Genomic DNA, 21,313 nt, shown 5'->3' on the forward strand with positions numbered 1-21,313 from the left:
GTTTGATTTGTCTTTAATAATATACATTAAGCAGTAGACACCATCACTCAATGAGTAGCTATATAACACCTTCATGACACTAAGATTGTGATATTCCCATTAAAGATGGTAAACCGGTAAGATACACATGGTTTATATGGCCTTGGATCCCATATCAAAGGTGTGGCAATTCTTACATTCTCCAATCCTCAACAGAGCGTACAGCTGTATTCAGCTGAAGTCTGACAAAAAAAACCCATCCAATTACTTCATTAAAACATGCTTTATAATCAAACATTTTCTATATGAAAGACAAGGGTACTCTTAATATAGCCTAAATGAAATGCCAATAGAATTTCCTCAAAATAATGAAGGCTTATAGCGCCCTCTTGTGACTCATGAAAATCAATTTACTCATTATGGTAGGCTTAATACTGCAATGTGACAAGTCATATACAATAAAAACATTAGGTCTTTTTATAACTTTTTATTATTATTTTGGACAAATATATATGAATGTTTAACTCTTAAGGAGACAGTATTTGGAGAACTCTTTACAGAAAATGAACTCTCCTAAATAGACAGGAAACCTAGGAAATCATCATAAAACATCTACATGATAGAACTAACRATTTCGATTTGTGCCAAGGAAGAGAATGATACAACGTATTAATTGACAGTGAATTGATGCAAGTGATTCTTAAATTCAGTCCAATGTTATTTGGTGCTGACAAAAATAAACGTTCTTTCAGAAAGCCTGATGGGACTGTGTCATTTTCAGACATCTAAAATCTTATGGTTCATTGGGTTGACTGTTAGTTATGCATAAAGGCACACACACGCATTGGTAACCCTCAGGTGAGCATTGCTATTTTTGGCAAGACATTGGTCCCATTAGGCAGTACAATTATCCAAACAACTTAAAACAAAAAAAAATATACGCTTGCAGGAAAACAAATAAAACGATCAAAATATTTAGATCATTCATGTATGCAGGGAAATGTCTTCTAGTAAGTTAAACTGTATTGAGACCTAAATTAGGTTGGATATTTACTCAAAGATACAGTGGGTCAGAAGTATAGGACACCAACTCAGAAACCTGCTTTATGCTAATGAGAGCTTGAGGGAACACCAACTTTTTACAGAGGATGAAGTTCAGAAATTGACCTGGTCTCCTGCTGTATGAACCCCTGGAGGCTTCTTTTTCCCTGCCTGAAGGTACTCTCCCTCCGGGAAAATGGTAGTATGACAAGGAGCCTTAGGAGGGTTTCAATGTTACTAAAGCTCCTAATGTCTGATGCCTTCAGAGTGTCGAGCACAGTGGCTGGAAGATACCCAGACATGGGATCCAACCACTTCTCTCTCCAAGACTTCATCTCTGTGGGGAGTGAGGCCATGTCAGGCATGTCATCTTTGAACATGTGGAAAACGTGGGCATTTACACTGCTGTTTTCCACCTTTGACATGGCATAAGGCACAATCTCCAGGCACCTCAGGGTACTGAGGACCTTCTCTGTGAAGAGCTCACTGACCTCAACAATGGAGTGCTCTATCACCTTCTGACTCACCGCCATTTTGTAAAACTGACTCAGGGGTTCTAGTAGCCCAGAGTGCAACAGCGTTATCTGCAGCTTGGAAGCTAAAGCGACAGCCTCCTCATACCAGGCCTTGTGATGTGTGTCGATATCGCTCTTCAATTCATTGAGGGAAGTTAGGAGGTCAGGCAAGCTATTCATAGCTAGCAACACATCTAGAGGTTTGCCCTGAAGAGATTGGCTCAGCTTTTTGGTCAAACTCAGGACATTCTTCAGCACGACAGCCGAGAAGATGAACTCAAAACTTCTGACTTTATTGAAGTACAGCAGTGCTTGGCCACTCCCTGAGCTACTCTCCTCACTTTTCTGCTCATTCAAGCACAGCATCACTACCTCAAGAAGCTCTACCATCAACTCATGCATTTCATGACTTTTCTCCCAGTTCTTAATAAGCTTGTCCCTATGCTCATTACCCTTCCCCTCATCATGTTGGAACATGGCAATGATCATGTCCTCCAGTTTGGTCTGTCGTTCTGTGTCCCCTGTAAGCCATTGTAACATGTTTTCTACAGACGCTGCACAGTCTGCTGCTGCCACTGCAGGAGATGACCTGGCTAGCCACACATTCAGAGACAGAGCAGAGCTGACTGTTCGCATGGCCAGGGGGTATTTCTGGGKTATTACAGCAGAAACAGCCCTCATCTGAGACCCTACCTCACCAACACTTAGCAAAGCCTGCCCTCTACAGTACTCCATGTTGAGCCCCAATTTCTCTGATAAGGCTGTTTCAATAGCATCAGCCAAGACAGCAGTGTCCTGGCTGAACGGGATGAACGCTACAGTCTCCTCGCACTGAGTGTCCTGTTTGTCCAAGTACCTGATGCACAGGGGAACGTAGAGCTGTCCCTCGATCTCAACTGCCCGTTCCGTTATTATTGTAAAGAACTGTGAGTCCCAGAGTTCCTTGAGGATTTCCTCACGCACAGGTGGGTCGTAGAAAGACATGGTCTGCTTCTGACCTATGACCCCATCCTCTACTATCACAATACTGTCCTCTGCCTTCACGCCGTCCTCGGCTAACACAATGTCCACTGCTTTTACATCGTCCTTTGCAAACATGACATCCTCTGTTATCACGCAGACTTCTACTTTCCCGCCGCCCACGCTGGCCCCCACAACGTCCTCAGCGATCACAACATCCTCAGCGATCACAACATCCTCAGCGATCACAACATCCTCAGCGATCACAACGTCTTCCTTTATCACAGCATCTTCCACTTTCACATAGTACTCTGCCTCCTCTGCCTTCAGCTTTCCTGCAGGGAGTTGATCTGACATACCAGCTTGGTGTTCCTCAACTGCCTGTTCATGTCTTCCATCAGGGTTTACATCCAAAGCTCTAAAATCTAAAACGCACACAGTTAAACCACCTCCCCCCTTTCCATCATTTTCACTCCCCTAAAAACTGTTGCTTRATGATATCCTATTCTACATGAACCATGTAATTGTATGTCATGAATGTTCATATGATTTAACATTTTCACTTACCACTTTCCAGCTTCAGACCTTCAATTTGTTTCTTCACCTAAATCATAAAACAGAAAGCAGTACATTTACAACAATGTTTAATATGTATGTCTTGTCAAGGGTTGAGTGGTATAGTTGATGTATTGTTTCCTGTTATTATCTGTCTGTTTGTAACTGAAAATGTATGAATAAAATATTGAAAAAATGATGCATACCTATACCAATAAAACCTGTCATAAATACATCAGCATTGGAATGATAAAAGGAGTATTGCTGTTAATGTACCTGCTCAAGACATGGCCTGCTTTCTGGGTCAACTTCGATGCACTTCTCAATGACCTCCCCTAGTCTTTGAACAGTTGGGTAATGCATAAGAAGCATCACAGTGTCTGTTTTACTGCCCTTGCAGACCGTGTTCTTCAGCAGAGCCCTCATGGAGTTCAGGGTGGTCTTCATCAGGTCCCACTCCATACTGACGCTCGGTAGAACAGCCACCAGTCTAAGCAGTCTGGTCACTGTGGGATGGCATTGAGACTCAGCGTGAAGCAGTATCTCAGAGATAGAAGCTGGTGGTGAGAGGTCTTGATATTTCTCTGTCCAGACAGAGGCCCAGTTACTGATATCCTGCTCTGCTGTGTCAGGGTCAGGGAGGTCAGACAGGTAGAGACTGTATAGCTTGTCTGTTGACTCTGCGCGGATTGGCTCTGAAATGGGCTGTGGATTGCAGGTGGGGAGCAGAGACAAGATCTTCAGGGCTTTTAAGTGACTGTCGGAGAAGTTGTACTTCATTTCATCAATGAGGRTGCTCAGTAGAGGAACACTCAAGTTGTCCCTGTAGTACATCTCTGGAGACTCATAAGAGTTAGCTTTCTCTGGGAAACACACTTGCTGAGYGGCCACCTTGGATGCTAGTTGGAATGCTTCCTCAAACCAAGGTGAATGTACAGTGCTTATGTTATCCAGCATCTTGTTCAGAGTTTCTATGATTGGTACTATCTTCTCCACTTCACAGATGATGTCAGCAGGGTTACCACAGCGGAAGACAGTGCTGCAGTTCCGAAGAGGAGAACAGGCGTTCTTCAGGATCACAAGTGTGACGACAAAATCTGCATCTCTCAAAGCAGTGGCGAGGACCTGTGCATGTAGCGARATAGTTCCAGCATCATGGGCACTAACTGAATCCAAGCAACTCAAGACTCCCTCCAATGTGTCGACTAGGAGATCAAAAAAGTCCTCCCTCTTCTTCCACCTGGAGCAACAGGTTTCTGGAATCTCTTCCAAGGCCTCCCGAGGTGTATTCAGTAACCCATCCACGGCCTGTGCTAGCTCTGCCTCTAGCCCAGGTGACTGGTCAAAAAACATTAGGAGGTCTTCCACAATTCGCAGCATCTTTGTGACAGGTTGGCAGTGTACACTTCCTGCTAGCCAACAGGCAAGACCACAAGACTCACTGGGTGTGATGACAGACAGAGGATAGCTCTCGAGGAACTCCAAAGACATCTTCTTCAGGCTGTGACAACCTGAGCCCATGCGCATGATTGCTTGTCCACGACACTGACTCATCGGCAATCCCCAGTCTTCAGTTAGAGTCGTAGAGAGATTCTTGGCTTGAACATCAACATCACAGGATTCAAAAAATCGCAAAAAACCAATGAGCTCTACCTTGGGGGCACATTGCCCAACATATCTGACAAAGACAGGTAGATAGCTCTTATTAGCAATTACAACGGGTTTATCTGTGATAAGAGAAAAGAAGGGGGACTCCTGTATTTCTGATAGTATGACTTCCCTGATGGATTTTGTAAGAAGCTGTACCATTTCCTCCTCTCCTACGTTACACGTGAACTTTCCATCTCTTCCAAACCAGTGGCACATGCCGAGATCCTGGATGAGAAGGTCTTGATCTTCTTTGGAGAGTTCGGAAAGCTGGCACTTATTTTTCCCCAAACGTGCAGCCTGTCTGAACACTGCTTCTAAACTCTGTCGATTATCTCCAGTGTGCCCATTCTCATCCACTGCTTTCATTTCCTGGTCTTTTTTCTTGTCAGAAGACTGTTGATTCTCAAGCTCCTCTGTTCCATCTTTGTCATGATCCACTGAAAATATGAAAAAGGTGAATTAGTCAATTCAATTGACTCTTCTACAATAGAGTTCATGTCATTAGTGGAAAAATAATTGAGAATAAAATTAAGGTGATCGTAAGGTGAATGAGAACAAGTGTTTCACTTGACAAAACCTGGGCCCATCCCTATTACCAACATATACTAAATGGTAACAGTGTTATTACATAGTTATTAGCTAATAAATACTTAATGATCAAATGGGGATTAACTGAAACAAAGCTTTGCCATCACATACCTTCCATGTTAGCTTCAGAGTTCTTCATCAGACTTTTGGATTCTTTATCCTGTGAATTTGTTTTTCAATAGATATTATTAAAAGGAAATAATTTATTTAAAAAGGACATATCTGTATAGGATGCTCTGAAAGACTGCATTAAATTAAAAATTAAAAAACAATATTCATGGAAATGTATTTTGAAAACTTACCAAGCAGATACCCTCTAAAGCCTGGGGAGTGACCTTCAAGCACTTAGTCACCATCCGGTCCAAATCTCTGCTGAAGTTGGTTCCCACCTGCAGCATGGCCAGACATGGGGACCTGTCCTTGGAGCTGGTGTTCCTCAGGTATTCCTGGAACATCTTGTGGCGCATCGCTTCCCCACAGTTCTCCAGTACCGTGCTGGGTAACACAGACATGATCCTCAGCAGTGTATTGATGTTCCCAAAGTATTGCATGAGTGGCAGACGGAGAGTCTGAAAGATGGTGTCTGGGATGGTCACTGACGCAACTTTGGTCTTCCACTTCACCCTCCAGCAGCACAACTCTGTGAAGAAGTTGTCAGAGTCAGGCAGATCACTGGCGTAGAGAGGAGGCTTTGACCTCAGGATCTCAAACATGTAACTCACAGTCACAGAGCAGGGAACCAGGGATAAGAAGTTTAGGGCCTCTTTGTGGTCCTCAGAGAAATGATCCTTCACAGCATTGGTGAGGTTGTCCACTAGGGGCACACTCAGTGAATCTTTGTAATACAGAGCTGGCTTGATCATGCTATCCCTGGCCGCAGATGAATTATCAGGCACTTTTATCTGCACAACCAGACTCTGGGCAAGGGCACAGGCTTCGTCGAACCAATTCTGGTGAAAGACCTTGATGTTTGTTTTGACCCTGTTGAGAGTAGCCACTATACCACTGATCTGGCAGAGCTGTGATGCTGCGCTAAAATGATCCTTCTGGAGTCCTGCACTCAGCTCCCTGGTAAAGGATGAGGCATTCTTCAGGGCTACCATGGGAACAATGAAATCAAAGTCCCTTATCAAACGTAGCAGTGCTCCAGCTTTTAGAGAGAGTGAGGATTTCCATCTCTGTGGGTTGCTCTTGATTTTCTCCAAACATTCAACAAGGGGCTCCAGCATCTGCACAAAGACTTCATAGGAATCGTGCTTCTCCTGCCAGACGGTACAGAACTTACCCTGCAATTCTTGAACCTTTTCATAGCTTTCCCTAAGTCCAAATGCAATGACATGATCCAGCTGTTTCTCAAGCATAGGCATGCTCCCAAAAAACATCAACACCTCTTCAAACACATCCAGGGCCCGTTTGACTGACGGCACAGGGGTGGATTTTGACCACCATGTGTTAAATGAGTAACAAGAGCTGTGTGTGCATATTGCAAGGGGGTACTTTTCTTGGATTTTGCAGGCAAAGGCTTTCAGCTTGTAGGAGACATCACCGGATCCTAGGTAGGCTTGACCTCTGCAGTAACACAAATCGAGACACCACTCTTTGGTGACAATTTCCAATATGCGCTCTGACATGGCATCGCAGTCAAGATCCACATCCAGAAAACCCATGAGCTCCAATCGCATGACATCAAAACTGTCCACAAACCTGAGGAAGAGGGGAAGATATTTTTTCTCCCCTAACTTCACAACGCGGTCGATGAACAGAGAGAAAAAGGAAGTGCCCACTTCCAAAAGTATTCCCTCCCTGACTGCATCCTCGCATACTCTGAGAACTTCTTTCATCTCAGACTTCGATACATATTTTAATGTGTCTTCAACCTCACCGTCCTGTTCAGCAGAGGCCTCACCAGGCTGTCTGCTCTGGCTGTTATATGCAGCTGTCACAGCAGCCTGCAGAGCAGATTTGAGCGCCTCCTTATTAGTCTCTGAGGCTACGCATTTCGGTTGCTCCACTCTCTCCATCTCCAAGGCCATTTCCTGTGGTTCTTTTTGTGTTTCATCAACATTCTCCTTTAGAGTGTGTTTTCCATCATTCTCAGAGACTGTTTCTGAAATAAAGCAGTCAAGAATGATGAATGAATAAACATGGGMATTAAGGCAAATATTTTTATATACACCATGGTGCAATAAGTACTACATAATATATATTAATAATATTATTTCCTTACCAGCTGCAGAGTGCATCTCCATCACATCATCCTATAACAACACAAAAGTTAAGAAATATTCAACATCCACTTAGGGTAACTTCATTATGTTTTTCTAATTATTTGAAATCTTCAGTTTGTGTGATTGCTAGGCAAATACTTAAATTAAATACACATGAATAACTTTTATATTAAAATAAACTTACCATATGCAACAACTGCAATATGTCAGGATGCTTCTCCACATAGGACTCCACCATGTCTTCAACATTGAAGTGCACATCTTGATTGACATAGACAAATGCCATGTTYCACAGTCTCTGTTCCTCCGGTGTGGCTTTCAGGTAGGACTGGTACCGCTCCAGCACCATGTTGTACTGCCCATACACGTCTGCCTCTGCATTCACACAGGGGATGGTGCCCAGAACTCTCAGCAGYCTCTGCACATTTGGGTAAAATGCAATGTCTGGGATTTTCAATGTTGCAAACACTGTTGTGGGTAGGATCCTCCGCTTGCTAGCATGTCTCCACTTCACCTCCCAGCAACCAAGCTCATCGTAAAACGTGTCGGGCCGAGCGAGGTTGTTCAAGTTCGCATCCGCCACTTTATCCCTGCGGATACTGAAATTGTGGTCAGCCATATAAGACGGCACCAACGAGAGCCATCTCAGAATCCGAACCATCTCAGTGCTAAACACCCTCTTTACCTCCGCAACAAGATACTGTAAGATCTGCCTGCTCAGAGTCTCTCTGTAGAAATCCTCCAGAGAAGTTTCAGTTGCACCTGCCTCGCCAGTATCAGGTGAGCTCTCCTCCGGCCTAGCGACCTCCACTCCCAGCTTCTTAGCCCTGCCCACTGCGTCAGAAAACCACTTCCTGTGGAATATTGCGATCTCCTGCAGATGTTTGTTGACCAGCTTTAAGGCATTGGAGATTGTGTACTGCAAGGTGCTGCTGATGCTGATGGCTCCCCTGAGACTCGGGTTGAGGATACTCACGCAACAGAGGGTATTCTTCAGGACAACCAGGGTGATGAGGAAATTGAAGTTCTTTAGGATCGGCTTGAGCTTGGCCATCTGCTCACAAGTAGCAGTGTCTGCGTTCGCAGCCGAGCACACCTCATTGATGCAGGCGAGGAATGGCTCAAGAATGTCCAACATGGTGTGGAAGGCATCAACACCATACTCCCAGGTGTTCTGGGAAGCCTCTGTGATCCTGTCCACTTCACCTTTYAGGTGGCCGTAAGATGACTTGATCTTCCCTTCCAGTCTTTCCCAAAGATCTGGGGACCCTCTAAGCATTGTGGCGACCTCCTCCACGGTGTTCACAACCTTCTGGATGGAAGGCATGGGCATGGAGCGGATGAGCCACATGTTAAAAGCGTATGGGTCACTAGGTGCTAGCACTACCTGAGGAAACTCCAGCAGAATCCTGCTGGTGAGATCTTTCATTTTCTGACATAGAATGCCTGTGGTCAGGTAGGTGAGTCCTCGACAATGCTCCATCCGCAGCCCCCACTTATTCCGTATTTTTGAGAGCAGCATGTAAAACAGACCCTCAGCATCTGCATCACAAGGCAGGAACCCCATGAGGTGTTTCTGAGGGAAACCTGCTACAGTGACGGACCTGATGAAAACTGGGATCTGATCTTTTCCCTCTATGTTTGTGACATCTTGCAGCAGAATGGAGAAAAAGCGTGCCAACCTTAAACTGTTCCGGATCTCCTCCCGCATGAGGTTCTCACTGAACTGGAGGACTTCTTTCTGGTCAATTCTTTCAACACAGATGGGGTTGAGAGACTGTTGTCCCCTGTGGCCTCCCATCGGCTCATCAGTGTTGGGGTTTACATCGTTCCCTATGCTGAATCCAGTGAAGGCAAGAGTTTCCTTGAAGTAGACTTTAAGGATTTCCTTTGCTTTGGAGTTGGAGACATCCTCTCTCCTTTGGTCCTCTTGCTGTAGATCATATGTTGCACTATTCTCTCCTGGCTTATCTTTCACCTCAGTTGGAGCATCTTCTGAAGTAAAGGAGAAAACATGGACATGCGATTGAAACAAATTTATAGAATAAATATGTTGAGCCATTTCTACAAATATCCTATTAAAAGGGTGTACTTTTCTTAGAGGGCTATCCTAATACAGACCACATGACTATGCACTGCCATGAAGTTGTGAACCAATTACTTAAATGTCATTTTTGGTTGGAAAATAGATTGCTAAATATGGGAATCTTAAATTGTTATGGGAAAACAAACGAGAAAAAGAAATTGATTTACCAAACCAATCACCTTTAGCTTTCTTCAAGGTTGCAAACTCCGCCTCACTCTAAAGGAATAAAATATACACTGATCAGGTTAGGATGACTATATACACACACACTTACTGAGATCAGGATGACTATATACACACACTAACTGAGATCAGGATGACTATATACACACACACTTACTGAGATCAGGATGACTATATACACACACATATGAGATCAGGTTAGGATGACTATATACACACACACACACTTTACGGAGATCAGGTTAGGATGACTATATACACACACACTTACTGAGATCAGGTTAGGATGATATATAACACACACACACAACACTCTACTGAGATCAGGTTAGGATGACTATATACACACACAACACACACACTTACTGAGATCAGGTTAGGATGACTATATACACACACTTATGAGATCAGGTTAGGATGACTATATACACACTTACTGAGATCAGGTTAGGAATGACTATATACACACTTACTGAGATCTCAGGTTAGGATGACTATATACACTTACTGAGATCAAGGTTAGGATCGACTTCTACACCTTACTGAGATCAGGTTAGGATGACTATATGGGGTACAACATTGTGTGGTTTAAACATGACAGAATACTTACAGGTTCTCTTATTCTCTTATTCCCGTTGCGGCCTGATGGATTGTTCAAATGGCTTGTAAAATCAAATATGGTTGGCATAGCACCCTCTTTCAAGGATGTTCTTAAAGTGCTCTGAAAAAGAAACAAGCAAATCCTTATTATGGCTACTTTATTGCCACTGTTGCATGCCTGACAGTAATAACCTCCAGGGAGAAGCATGACCTTTTAATACTGATAAAACCTTATTTTCAATGACGACCTACCAGTGGCCTTCAGAAAAACCGAGTGCATTATGATTAAGCTAGTCCCAACAAAGGTATACATGACTTAAACCTCACATCACACAGTACGTGGGAGACATATTCTTCTACAGTTTTTATTATCCTAAGCACGTGAGAAGACGTTATTTGGGGTGTGCAAGAGTTTTTGTATATTGCACAAGCTAGGTTAGCTAGCAAGCTCGGGAGGTGTTTCAATGGAACAACTTAGCTAGCTTGCTAATGAGCAATAACATAACTTTAAAAGTACAGTTAAAAAGGGATTGCACACTATTTAAGCCTACATCCCAAACCCGCTCATTGGGTCTATTGGCTAATGCATAGATGAGTCAACTCCTGAATAGATAGTCTAACTCAAGTCCCCTCTATTACTGAACAATATAACAACTGAATGAAAGTATAAAATAAATCCTTTTTGGAAATAAATGGTTTCTTCAGTAGATACTTACATCACAACAGATCAAGGAAGGCTCAAAATGATTTGCACATATTTTGAAGGAATTGTGCAACTCCTCAGGGGTTTTTGGCTCCAAGTCAGTTCGATGACAATTATTCAACCATTGTTTACATCTGAAAGGAAGAATTAACAGGATAAAATTTCAGAACTGCAATATGGATAGGCCTGCCCCTAGCCCATGTTATACACCTTGATGAAGGAGGTCTATCTGCATATCACTAGCAAACCATGTACCTGTTTAGCGAAAATGGAAGGTATATCCGTAATCAGTAGAATATTGTGATTAAAAAAAGGCATCACCGAGCAGTGCCCAAGAAAGAATTCAATCCAATTGTTAGATGCTACCACCCCTCCCCAAACCAAAAATTCTAGTTAATATTTTTTTTGTTGCCATGTAACGGTGGAGCCAACTACTGGAAACACACTACTTTTCCTTTATTTAATCAGCATCAGACCTGCCTAATTCTCTCTAGAAACAGTTTTTGTGTTCAACGAGCTAAATTACACATTCTGTTAACATCTGACACCAGACGGATTTGTTCTTGCAATGTAGTCTGACATTTCAGATTTACATTTTAGTAATTTAGCAGACGCTCTTATCCAGAAGATGTTCTCATTGCAAGTTAAAGCGTACTGTTTGCTAGCTTGATATGTGTAGTAATGTTATTCTAATCAGAAATCTATTTGCATTGCGTTCTGGATAAATTGCAGAGGTTTGATGGCACAAGCGGGGAGCCCAGCCAACAGAATTGCTGTAGTCCAAACGGGATATGACAAATGCCTGGATTAGAACCTGCGCAGCTGCTTGTGTATATTTGTAAACAACAGCTGGTTCACGAAATCTAATATTAAGCAAGTCTCGAGGTTTTGCTCGCCTGAGGTAGAGTATCTCATGATAAGCTGTAGACCACACTATTTACCAAGAGAGTTTATCTATATATCTATTTGGAAAATCTGACCATAACTCTATCCTCCTGATTCGCGCTCACAAGCAAAAACTAAAGTAGGAAGCACCAGTGACTCGGTTAATAAAGTGGTCAGATGACACAGATGCTAAGCTAAGGGACTGTTTTGCTAGCACAAGCTGGAATATGTTCCGGGATTCTTCGGATAGCATTGAGGAGTAAACCACAGTTACTGGCTTCATCAATAAGTGCATCGATGACTTCGTCCCCAGTGACCGTACGTACATACCCCAACCAAAAGCCATGGATTACAGGCAACATCCACACTAAGCTAAAGGGTAGAGCTGCCGCTTTCAAGGAGCGGGACTCTAACCCAGACACTTATAAGAGATGCCGCTATGACCTCCGACGAACAATCAAACAGGCAAAGCGTCAATAGAGGACTAAGATTGAATCCTACTACACTGGCTCCGACGCTTGTCGGATGTGGCAGGGCTTGCAAACTATTACAGACTACAAAGGGAGGCTAAATTACTTCTATACTCCCTTCGAGGCAAGCAACACTGAAGCATGCATAAGAGCATCAGCTGTTCCGGATGACTGTGATCATGCTCTCCGTAGCTGATGTGATTAAGACCTTTAAAATAGGTCAACATTCACAAGGCCGCAGGGCCAGACGGATTACCAGAACTTGTACTCTGAGAATGCACTAACCAACTGGCAAGTGTCCTCACTGACATTTTTCAACATGTTCCTGGCTGAGTCTGTAATACCAACATGTTTCAGGCAGACCACCATGGTGTTCTTGGGCACAGGGACTAAGGTAACCTGCCTAAATGAATACCGACCCGTAGCACTCACGTCTGTAGCCATGAAGTGCTTTGAAAGGCTGGTCGTGGCTCACAACAACACTACTACCCCAGAAACCCTAGACCCACTCCAATTTGCATACCGCCCAAACAGATCCACAGATGATGCAATCTCTATTGCACGCCACACTGCCCTTTCCCACCTGGACAAAAGGAACACCTACGTGAGAATGCTATTCATTAACTACAGCTCAGCGTTCAATAGCATAGTGTCCTCAAAGCTCATCACTAAGCTAAGGACCCTGGGACTAAATACCTCCCTCTGCAACTGGATCCTGGACTTGTGCCACATCTGCCATGCTGATCAACACAGGGCCCCTCAGTGGTGCGTGCCTAGTCCCCTCCTGTACTCCATCTTCACCCATGACTGCATGGCCAGGCATGACTCCAACACCATCATTAAGTTTGGCAATGACACAACTGTGGTAGGCCTGAGACAGCCTATTTGGAGGTCAGAGAACTGGTAGTGTGGTGCCAGGATAACAACAACTCCCTCAACGTGATCAAGACAAAGGGAGATAATTGTGGACTACAGGAAAAGGAGGACTGAGCAKACCCCCATTCTCAGCGACGGGCTGCAGTGGAGCAGGTTGAGAGCTTCAAGTTCCTTGTTGTCCACATCACCAACAACCTATCATGGTCCAAACACACCAAGACAGTCGTACAGAGGGTACGACAAAGTCTATTCCCCCTCAGGAGACTGAAAAGATTTGGCATGGGTCCTCAGATCCTCAAAAAGCTCAACCATTGAGAGCATCCTGACTGGTTTCATCACTGCCTTGTATGTCAACTGCTCGGCCTCCGACCGCAAGGCACTACAGAGGGTAGTGCGTACGGCCCAGACATCACTGGGGCCAAGGTTCCTGCCATCCAGGACCTCGATACCAGGCGGTGTCAGAGGAAGGCCCTAAAAATGGTTAAAGACCCCAGCCACAGACTGTTCTCTCTGCTATCGCACAGCAAATGGTTACGGAGCGCTCACAAGGTCCAAAAGGCTTCTTAACAGCTTCCAACCCCAAGCCATAAGTCTCCTGAACAGCTAATCAAATGGCTACCCAGACTATTTGCATGGAATTGGGACGTTAAAAAAAATCTGTTCCCAACAATCTGGAATTGTATGCTGCATACTTGTCAAACATCTCAACTTTAAGTGAAACTGATACATTTAAGTCATTTAAGGCCATGCAAGATTTTCATTGGAGCTTGACAAAACAATGAATTCCTTTCTCTTGAGCAATTGTCTTGTCCATTTTTGTGGCAGAGCTGCAGTGAGTTGGTTATACTTTTGTATTYGCAACACACCTCCTTACACCTTGCTTGTGTGACAATTTTACCATCCTTATTTACAATGCCATTCATAAACATGATACCTTCCTTATAGTTTTCCCCCTCTATCAGTACATTGGAGTTCAGCAATATTATTTTATGTAATATTTGTTCTGTCTGGAGGATGAAATTGTAATTGTAACCAACTCTGTATGGCTTCAATTAAAACAGGGATCCATTATAAATCCATCAGAAATTGTTGGCTTTAATCTGTATAACAGAAAATGGATACATTTTGAACATTGGATGTGCCTCTCTTAGTAGCCTGCTGGAAAACCAGTTTGGATTTAGATATACAGTGCCTTCATAAAGTATTAACACCCCTTTACTGTTAATTTGTATTGTGTAAGACAGAATTTAAAATGTATTAAAAAGTAGATTGTCACTGGCCTACACAATAGCCCATAATGTCAAACATGGATTTTAAAAATGCATTATATAGATTTTTCTTTTTTACTATTAAAAAATGAAAAGCTGAAATGTCTTGGGTCACTAAGTATTCAACCCCTTTGTTATGGCAAGCCTAAGTAAGTTCAGAAGTAAACATTTACTTAAGTCACATAATACGATGCATGGCCTCATCCAGTGTTCAATAATTGTGGTTAACATGATTTCTGAACGACTACCAGGTTCAACCACAAAGACCAGGGAGGTTTTCCAATGCCCCCATTGGTTGATGGGTAAAACAAAAATGAAAAAGACATTGAATATYCCTTTGAGCATMGTGAAGTTATTAATTACACTTTGGATGGTGTATCAATATACCCAGTCACTACAAAGATAAAGGTGTCCTTCCTAAATCCGTTRCCGGGGAGGAYGGAAACCGCTCAGGGATTTCACTATGAAGCCAATGGTGACTTTAATGCAGTTACAGGGTTCGTCTGTGATAGAAAACGGAGGATGGATCAACAACATTGTAGTTACCCCACAATACTAACCCAATTGACAAAGTGAAAAGAAGAATGCCTGAACAGAATACAAATATTCCAAAAACATGCATCCTGTTTGCAACAAGGCACTTGTAATGAAAAATGTGACAAATGAAATGAAAAACAAAGAAATTAACTGTCCTGAATTAAAAGTGTTATAGTTGGGGTAAATCCAATTAAACACATTACTGAGTACCACTCTCCATATTTTTAAGCATAGTGGTGGCTGCATCATGTTATGCGTATACTTGTAATCGCTAAGGATTGGGGAGTATTTCAGAATAAAAACGAAACCGAATTATGCTAAACACAGGCAAAATCCTAGAGGAAAACCTGGTTCAGTGTGCTTTCCAACAGGCACTGGGGAGATTAATTCACTTTTCAGCAGGACAATAACCTAAAACACAAGGTCAAATCTACACAAGTTGCTTACCAAGAATACAATGAATGTTCATGAGTGGCCGAGTTACAGTTCTGACTTAAATCGGCTTGAAAATATATGTCAAGAACAGAAAATTGTTGTCTAGCAATGATCTTGCAGAATTTTGAAAAMAATAATGTGCAAATACTGTACAATCCAGGTGTGCAAAGCTCTTAGAGACTTACCCAGAAAGACTCAACTGTAATCGCTGCCAAAGGTGATTGTAACATGTATTGACTCAGGGCTGTGAATACATGTCTATTTCATTTTCAATACATTTGCATAAGTTTATAAAAACATGTTTCCACTTTGTCATTATGGGGTATTGTGGGTAGATGGGTGAGAGAAAAAAATCTATTTAAATCAATTTTGAATTCTGGCTGTAACAAAATGTGGAATAAGTCAAGGGGTATGAATACTTTCTGAAGGCTCTGTAATTTTGGTATAATGGAGGCTTTAGCYGTTTAATGCCTTAACATGTTCAACATTATAAAAAACTTGTTTTCCCCAACTCCTAAAAAAAAAAAATACTATAGTAAGCACCTATTAAGTAACAGGTTTCATCTTAAAATCACCCATAAATCCCTTTTGAGATGGGGAATGGAAGCGTTTTGTGTGCAACAGTGAGTTGCAATTGAAAGCATGCTTCACAATTATTTTTATTTTTTTACATTTCTAGTCTGACTATCTATGGGTAAAACTAACAGGGTTAGTTATCCACCACAAAACCTCAAATTGCCAAAAAAGAGTAGAACTCACCTACTTTTATGCTATGATTTGACAATTAGATGTTCAATGTTTCTTTTGAAAAATATATTTTAAAAGGAATAGTTTCAACATATTAAAACGAGAGTTCCATTCACATAACAGGGTTGACCTTAAATTGAGGGACAGACGTAAATGCATCACTAATCACAATAGATAAATAAAAATCTTGAGAAATGACTGTCAAATCAACAAAATAACTACGGCTTTACAATGATGGATAAATGCTGGGGTTAAGTGGGTTAAAATCGTCATAGAAGTCATAGAGGGTGCACGGAGGGACAAAAAAAAAAAGGTTTTACAGATAATTTCCTGCAATCCTACACATTTTGCCATAGGGTGGAGAGAAACGTTTGCAGTTTTCAATATTATATCTGAGTGAGACTAACAAAATCAAATGGGYGCACCCCGGCCGGTATTTTTCGACCATGATTACAAAGTCCCGGTAGCTGGCTGCTAGACTAATTTACCAATCTCAAAAATGTTAGCTGACATGGTCTAATTGAGTGACCATCAGTGAACGTATCAAGAATAAAACAGATGACGTACAACCAAATTTCAAAATTGCACCTTGTGTATACTAATATTCTAACTTCCTACTATTCTAAGTTGAGACCGACTGAATTGTTGAAAAACGAATAGAAAAAAAATGACAACATTGGCCCCACGAACTTCTGTAATATTCKATTTCTAATCACTATTTTCGGGGGACTTATATTCATGAACCTCACACTCATGGACTTCAAATGCATTGTCTCAACATCAGCATATTTGGACCATAATCAACATGGYGAGGTTGTTATTACCTGCTAGCTACATCAAAGCCAGATAGTCTGCTAGCCAATTGTGTTATTTACACAACTGCAAGAGGAAGTTGTCAGATTAAAGATAGTTTTCATAACTTTGTGGGCTCAGAGACTACCCTCTCACTAAAACAGATTTTTCATGGATCCTTAGATAAATAATACTGCATCCGATTCCTCAACCAGAATGTAGCCTTTTAGCAAGCTAATTGGCTAGTACCATCTTTGACATTAACTATTACCATCAACGCTAGCACAAGCTAGGTTAGCTAGCTAGCTGACTCCGTACTGTTTCAATGCTAATGAGGAATACAAAGATAACTTTAAAAGTAGCTAGAGTTAATAAGGGATTGAAATCTATTTAACATAACTTACCCCTCCGGGTCCAAAGGGAATCTGAAAAAGGCGACATCTGATTTATCTGTGTAGATATTACAATTTGGTGCGGCACAGCGCTTGGGCATTTTGGGATCCATGCACTCACTGGTCGTTCAGAAGTCGTGCATCGTAAAATTAATAAGAAATCCACCCGTTTTGAATCTTTAGCTCAATATTAGCACAAAGTCTTGAAATTAACTTTGTAGCTAAGTTCATTATTTAATTCCGGGAAAAGTTGATTAGTTGCGTGGTGTAGTAAGTTGCCTGTGTGTTCATAAATCAGGAAGAACATCAGTCTTGTCAGCCACACTAGAAAAGTACTTCCGGGTCACAGAATTTCGAAAACGTTCCAAATTCCCTACGTAGTAGCAGAACATTTTCTTTAAAATGTATTTATTAAGTCGAATGAAAAATAATAAMCTTAACATTAATGATTCTTATTTGTTCATATTTAAGTGACATTTGCATTAAATGTGTGTTTTAAAACATGTTCCAAGGTCAAATATAGCCCCCAAAGCAAATTGTGCATACATTACATATTGGCTATTAGAGAAGAAAAAATATATTTGTGCCTATGTAAAAGTGGGTTGGGGAATACTCAGTGGGGACTGTAAAATCTATATATGGGGATCTGAATAATATGGAGTGTTGCTGGATATGTACCACACAGTGCCCAAGAATACGAAGGTAACCTGCCTAAATGACTACTGCCCCGTAGCACTCTCGTCAGTAGCCATGAAGTGCTTTGAAAGGCTGGTCATGGCTTACAACACACCATCATCCCAGAAACCCTAGACCCACTCCAATTCGCATACCGCCCAAACAGATCCACAGATGACACAATATCAATCGCACTCCACACTGCCCTTTCCCACCTGGACAAAACGAACACCTATGTGAGAATGCTGTTCATTGACTACAGCTCAGCGTTCAACACCATAGTGCCCACAAAGCTCATCACTAAGCTAGGGACCCTGGGACTAAATACCTCCCTCTGCAACTGGATCCTGGACTTCRTGAAGGGCCACCCTCAGCTGGTAAGGGTAGGCAACTCGCTGATCCTCAACACCCTTAGTGGTGCATGCTTAGTCCCCTCCTGTAGTCCCTGTTCACCCACGACTGCGTAGCCAAGCACGACTCCAACACCATCATTAAGTTCGCTGACGAAAACGGGGGTAGGCCTGATCAACGATTAGACACCCTAAAGGGAGAAGGCCTGAGAACTGACAGTGTGGTGCCAGGACAACAACCTCTCCCTCAATGTGAGCAAGACAAAGGAGATGATTGTGGACRACAGTAAAAGGAGGGCCGAACAGGCCCCCATTAACATCGACGGAGCTGTAGTGGAGCAGGTCGAGAGTTTCAAGTTCCTTGGTGTCCACATCCCCAACAAACTATCATGATCCAAACACACCAAGACAATCGTGAAGAGGGCACGACAACACCTTTTCTCCCCTCAGGAGACTGAAAAGATTTGGCATGGGTCACCAGATCCTCAAAACGTTCTACAGCTGCACCATCGAGAGCACCCTGACCGGTTGCATCACCGACTGGTATGGCAACTGCTCGGCATCCGATCGTAAGGCGCTACAGTATAATCCAAGATGGCGCAGCAGTAAGACGTGTTTATTTTCGTCCCATGTAAATATTGTATTTTTCGGGTTTTTTGTAAACTCTTTTTTCCATTTTCAAAATAAATATACATTCCTGCAACCCACCTCACCCAATGTGATAGATCAGCTAATTTTTTTTAGACCTTATAACTGGAACCTCCATCAGGAAGCTGGCCAGCTAATTAGCTACTAGCTATTTAGTCATTGTTAGCCTCTGCTAGCGGTCTTTACCTTTAGCTCGGACTCCTTCCGCTTTAGCCTGGATAGCCCGGATAATACCTGCCAGTCTGTACAGCGCGATACCAGCCATGAGTATATCGGACTGCTCTTTTCCACTACATCACCGGATTCCTGCTGCAAGCTCTGAACCATTACACCGGATCTTCATAGCTAGCTAGTTGCTACTGAGGAGCTGTTGTGGCTAACGCCCTTGTCCAGAAGCATGCACCAGTTAGCCCCGAGCTAGGCCCATCTCCCGGCTAGCAAACGAAGTACACCAACTACAACACTTCTCTTGCCTATTGGCCTGGACCCTTTGTCGACACGGAGCCCTGCCGATCCATCACGACTGGTCTGCTGACGTAACTCGGCCAATGTGCTCTCAACCGGCCTCTGCGTTGTGGATGTTTGGTGATGATCCATCTGCTAGCCCCGGCCTGCTAGCTCCCTGAAGGCCCTGTCTCCCGCTCGCTCAACGTAGTAAACGACTACCGAACTGATCCCCGTTTCATCTAGTGCTGCTCATTGGACCCTATGATCACTCGACTACACAGCCCGATGCCTGCTGGACTGTTAATTAACACAAACTGGAACCCCCAACAGAAGCTAGCCAACTAGCTAGAAGTCAGTTAGCCACTGCTAGCGGTCATCAGCTAACCTTAGCCCGGTCAACTCCTGCCAGTCTGCACAGCGCGATTCAACCCAGAGCATAGGGGACTGCTATTTCTTCCCTAAATATCCATATCTCCAGATTCCTACCTCAAGCTCTGAACCTTTTCACCTGGATCATCGCAGCTAGCCAGCTGCTATCCGAGTGGCTACACCTGGCTAATGTCTCTGTCCCGAAGCAAGTACCAGTTAGCCTGGAACTAGCCTCGTGCTAGGCCCATCTCCCGGCTAGCTGAAGAGGTCCATCAGCCACCCCTTGGGCTACAATACCTATTTTGCCAATTGGCCTGGACCCCTTTTACTGCCGACACGGAGCCCCGCCGATCCATCACGACTGGTCTACCCCGACGTAATCCACCGAGGGGGTTTCAACAGGCTCCTCCGTCGCAGCGTCCCCTGAAAGCCCATCCCCAAGCCTGCTAGCCGCAGTCCGCTAGCTGTCGATAGCATATCAGACTGTTAGCTGAAGAGGTCCATCAGCCAATTTCTTGGGCTACAATACCTATTTTGCCAATTGGACTGGACCCTTTTACTGCCTACACAGAGCCCTGCRGATCCATCACGACTGGTCTGCCGATGTAACTGTCCGAGGGGGCTACAACAGACTAACGTCGCGACGTCACCCTAAGGCCTTTCTGCTATCCCCGGCCTGCTAGCTGTCTGAATCGCCGTGTCTCCAGCTCGCCTAGCTATTCACTGGTCTCTATGATCACTTGGCTACGCAGGCCTCTCCCTAATGTCAATATGCCTTGTCTATTGCTGTTTTGGTTATTGACTAGTGTCTTATTTCACTGTAGAGCCTCCAGCCCTGCTCAATATGCCCTAGCTACCCCTTTTTATCCCACCTCCCGCACATGCGGTGACCGCACCTGGCTTAAATGGTGCCTCTAGAGACAAAACCCCTCTCATCGTCACTCAATGCCTAGGTTTACCTCCACTGTATTCACATCCTACCATTCCTTTGTTTGTACATTATGCCTTGAATCCATTCTTCCGCGCCCAGAAACCTGCTCCTTTTACTCTCTGTTCCGAACGCACTAGACAGCCAGTTCTTATAGCCTTTAGCCGTACCCTTATCCTACTCCTCCTCTGCTCCTCTGGTGATATAGAGGTTAATCCAGGCCCTGCAGCTCCACTCCCATTCACCAGGCGCTCTCATTTGCTGACTTCTGTAACCGTAAAAGCCTTGGTTTCATGCATGTTAACATTAGAAGCCTCCTCCCTAAGTTGGTTTTATTCACTGCTTTAGCACACTCTGCCAACACGGATGTCCTAGCCGTGTCTGAATCCTGGCTTAGGAAGGCCAC

At 43.4% G+C, this 21,313-nt stretch overlaps 1 protein-coding gene across 4 annotated transcripts; it reads right to left on the reverse strand.

Moving 5' to 3' along the window:
• Positions 1 to 451: 451 nt before the first annotated feature.
• On the reverse strand, positions 452 to 17,803 carry LOC111950928 (uncharacterized). Of its 4 annotated transcripts, none has more exons than XM_023968876.2 (11): positions 17,503 to 17,803; positions 11,102 to 11,222; positions 10,396 to 10,506; positions 9,782 to 9,818; positions 7,701 to 9,508; positions 7,516 to 7,546; positions 5,591 to 7,395; positions 5,400 to 5,448; positions 3,327 to 5,137; positions 3,063 to 3,099; positions 452 to 2,920 (listed from the first exon to the last, which is right to left on the reverse strand). In XM_023968876.2, the coding sequence occupies exons 1-11, from the start codon at positions 17,601 to 17,603 to the stop codon at positions 1,119 to 1,121; spliced, it is 7,713 nt and encodes a 2,570-aa protein (XP_023824644.1). In that variant the 5' UTR covers positions 17,604 to 17,803; the 3' UTR covers positions 452 to 1,118. The 4 variants fall into 4 exon arrangements, with proteins under 4 accessions (XP_023824644.1, XP_023824643.1, XP_023824642.1 ...); XM_023968875.2 differs by having other exon boundaries at positions 7,701 to 9,511; XM_023968874.2 differs by having other exon boundaries at positions 9,770 to 9,818.
• Between the last annotated feature and the right edge of the window lie 3,510 nt (positions 17,804 to 21,313).

This window comes from Salvelinus sp. IW2-2015, linkage group LG23, assembly GCF_002910315.2.
Source record: "Salvelinus sp. IW2-2015 linkage group LG23, ASM291031v2, whole genome shotgun sequence".
Lineage (NCBI taxonomy): Eukaryota > Metazoa > Chordata > Actinopteri > Salmoniformes > Salmonidae > Salvelinus > Salvelinus sp. IW2-2015.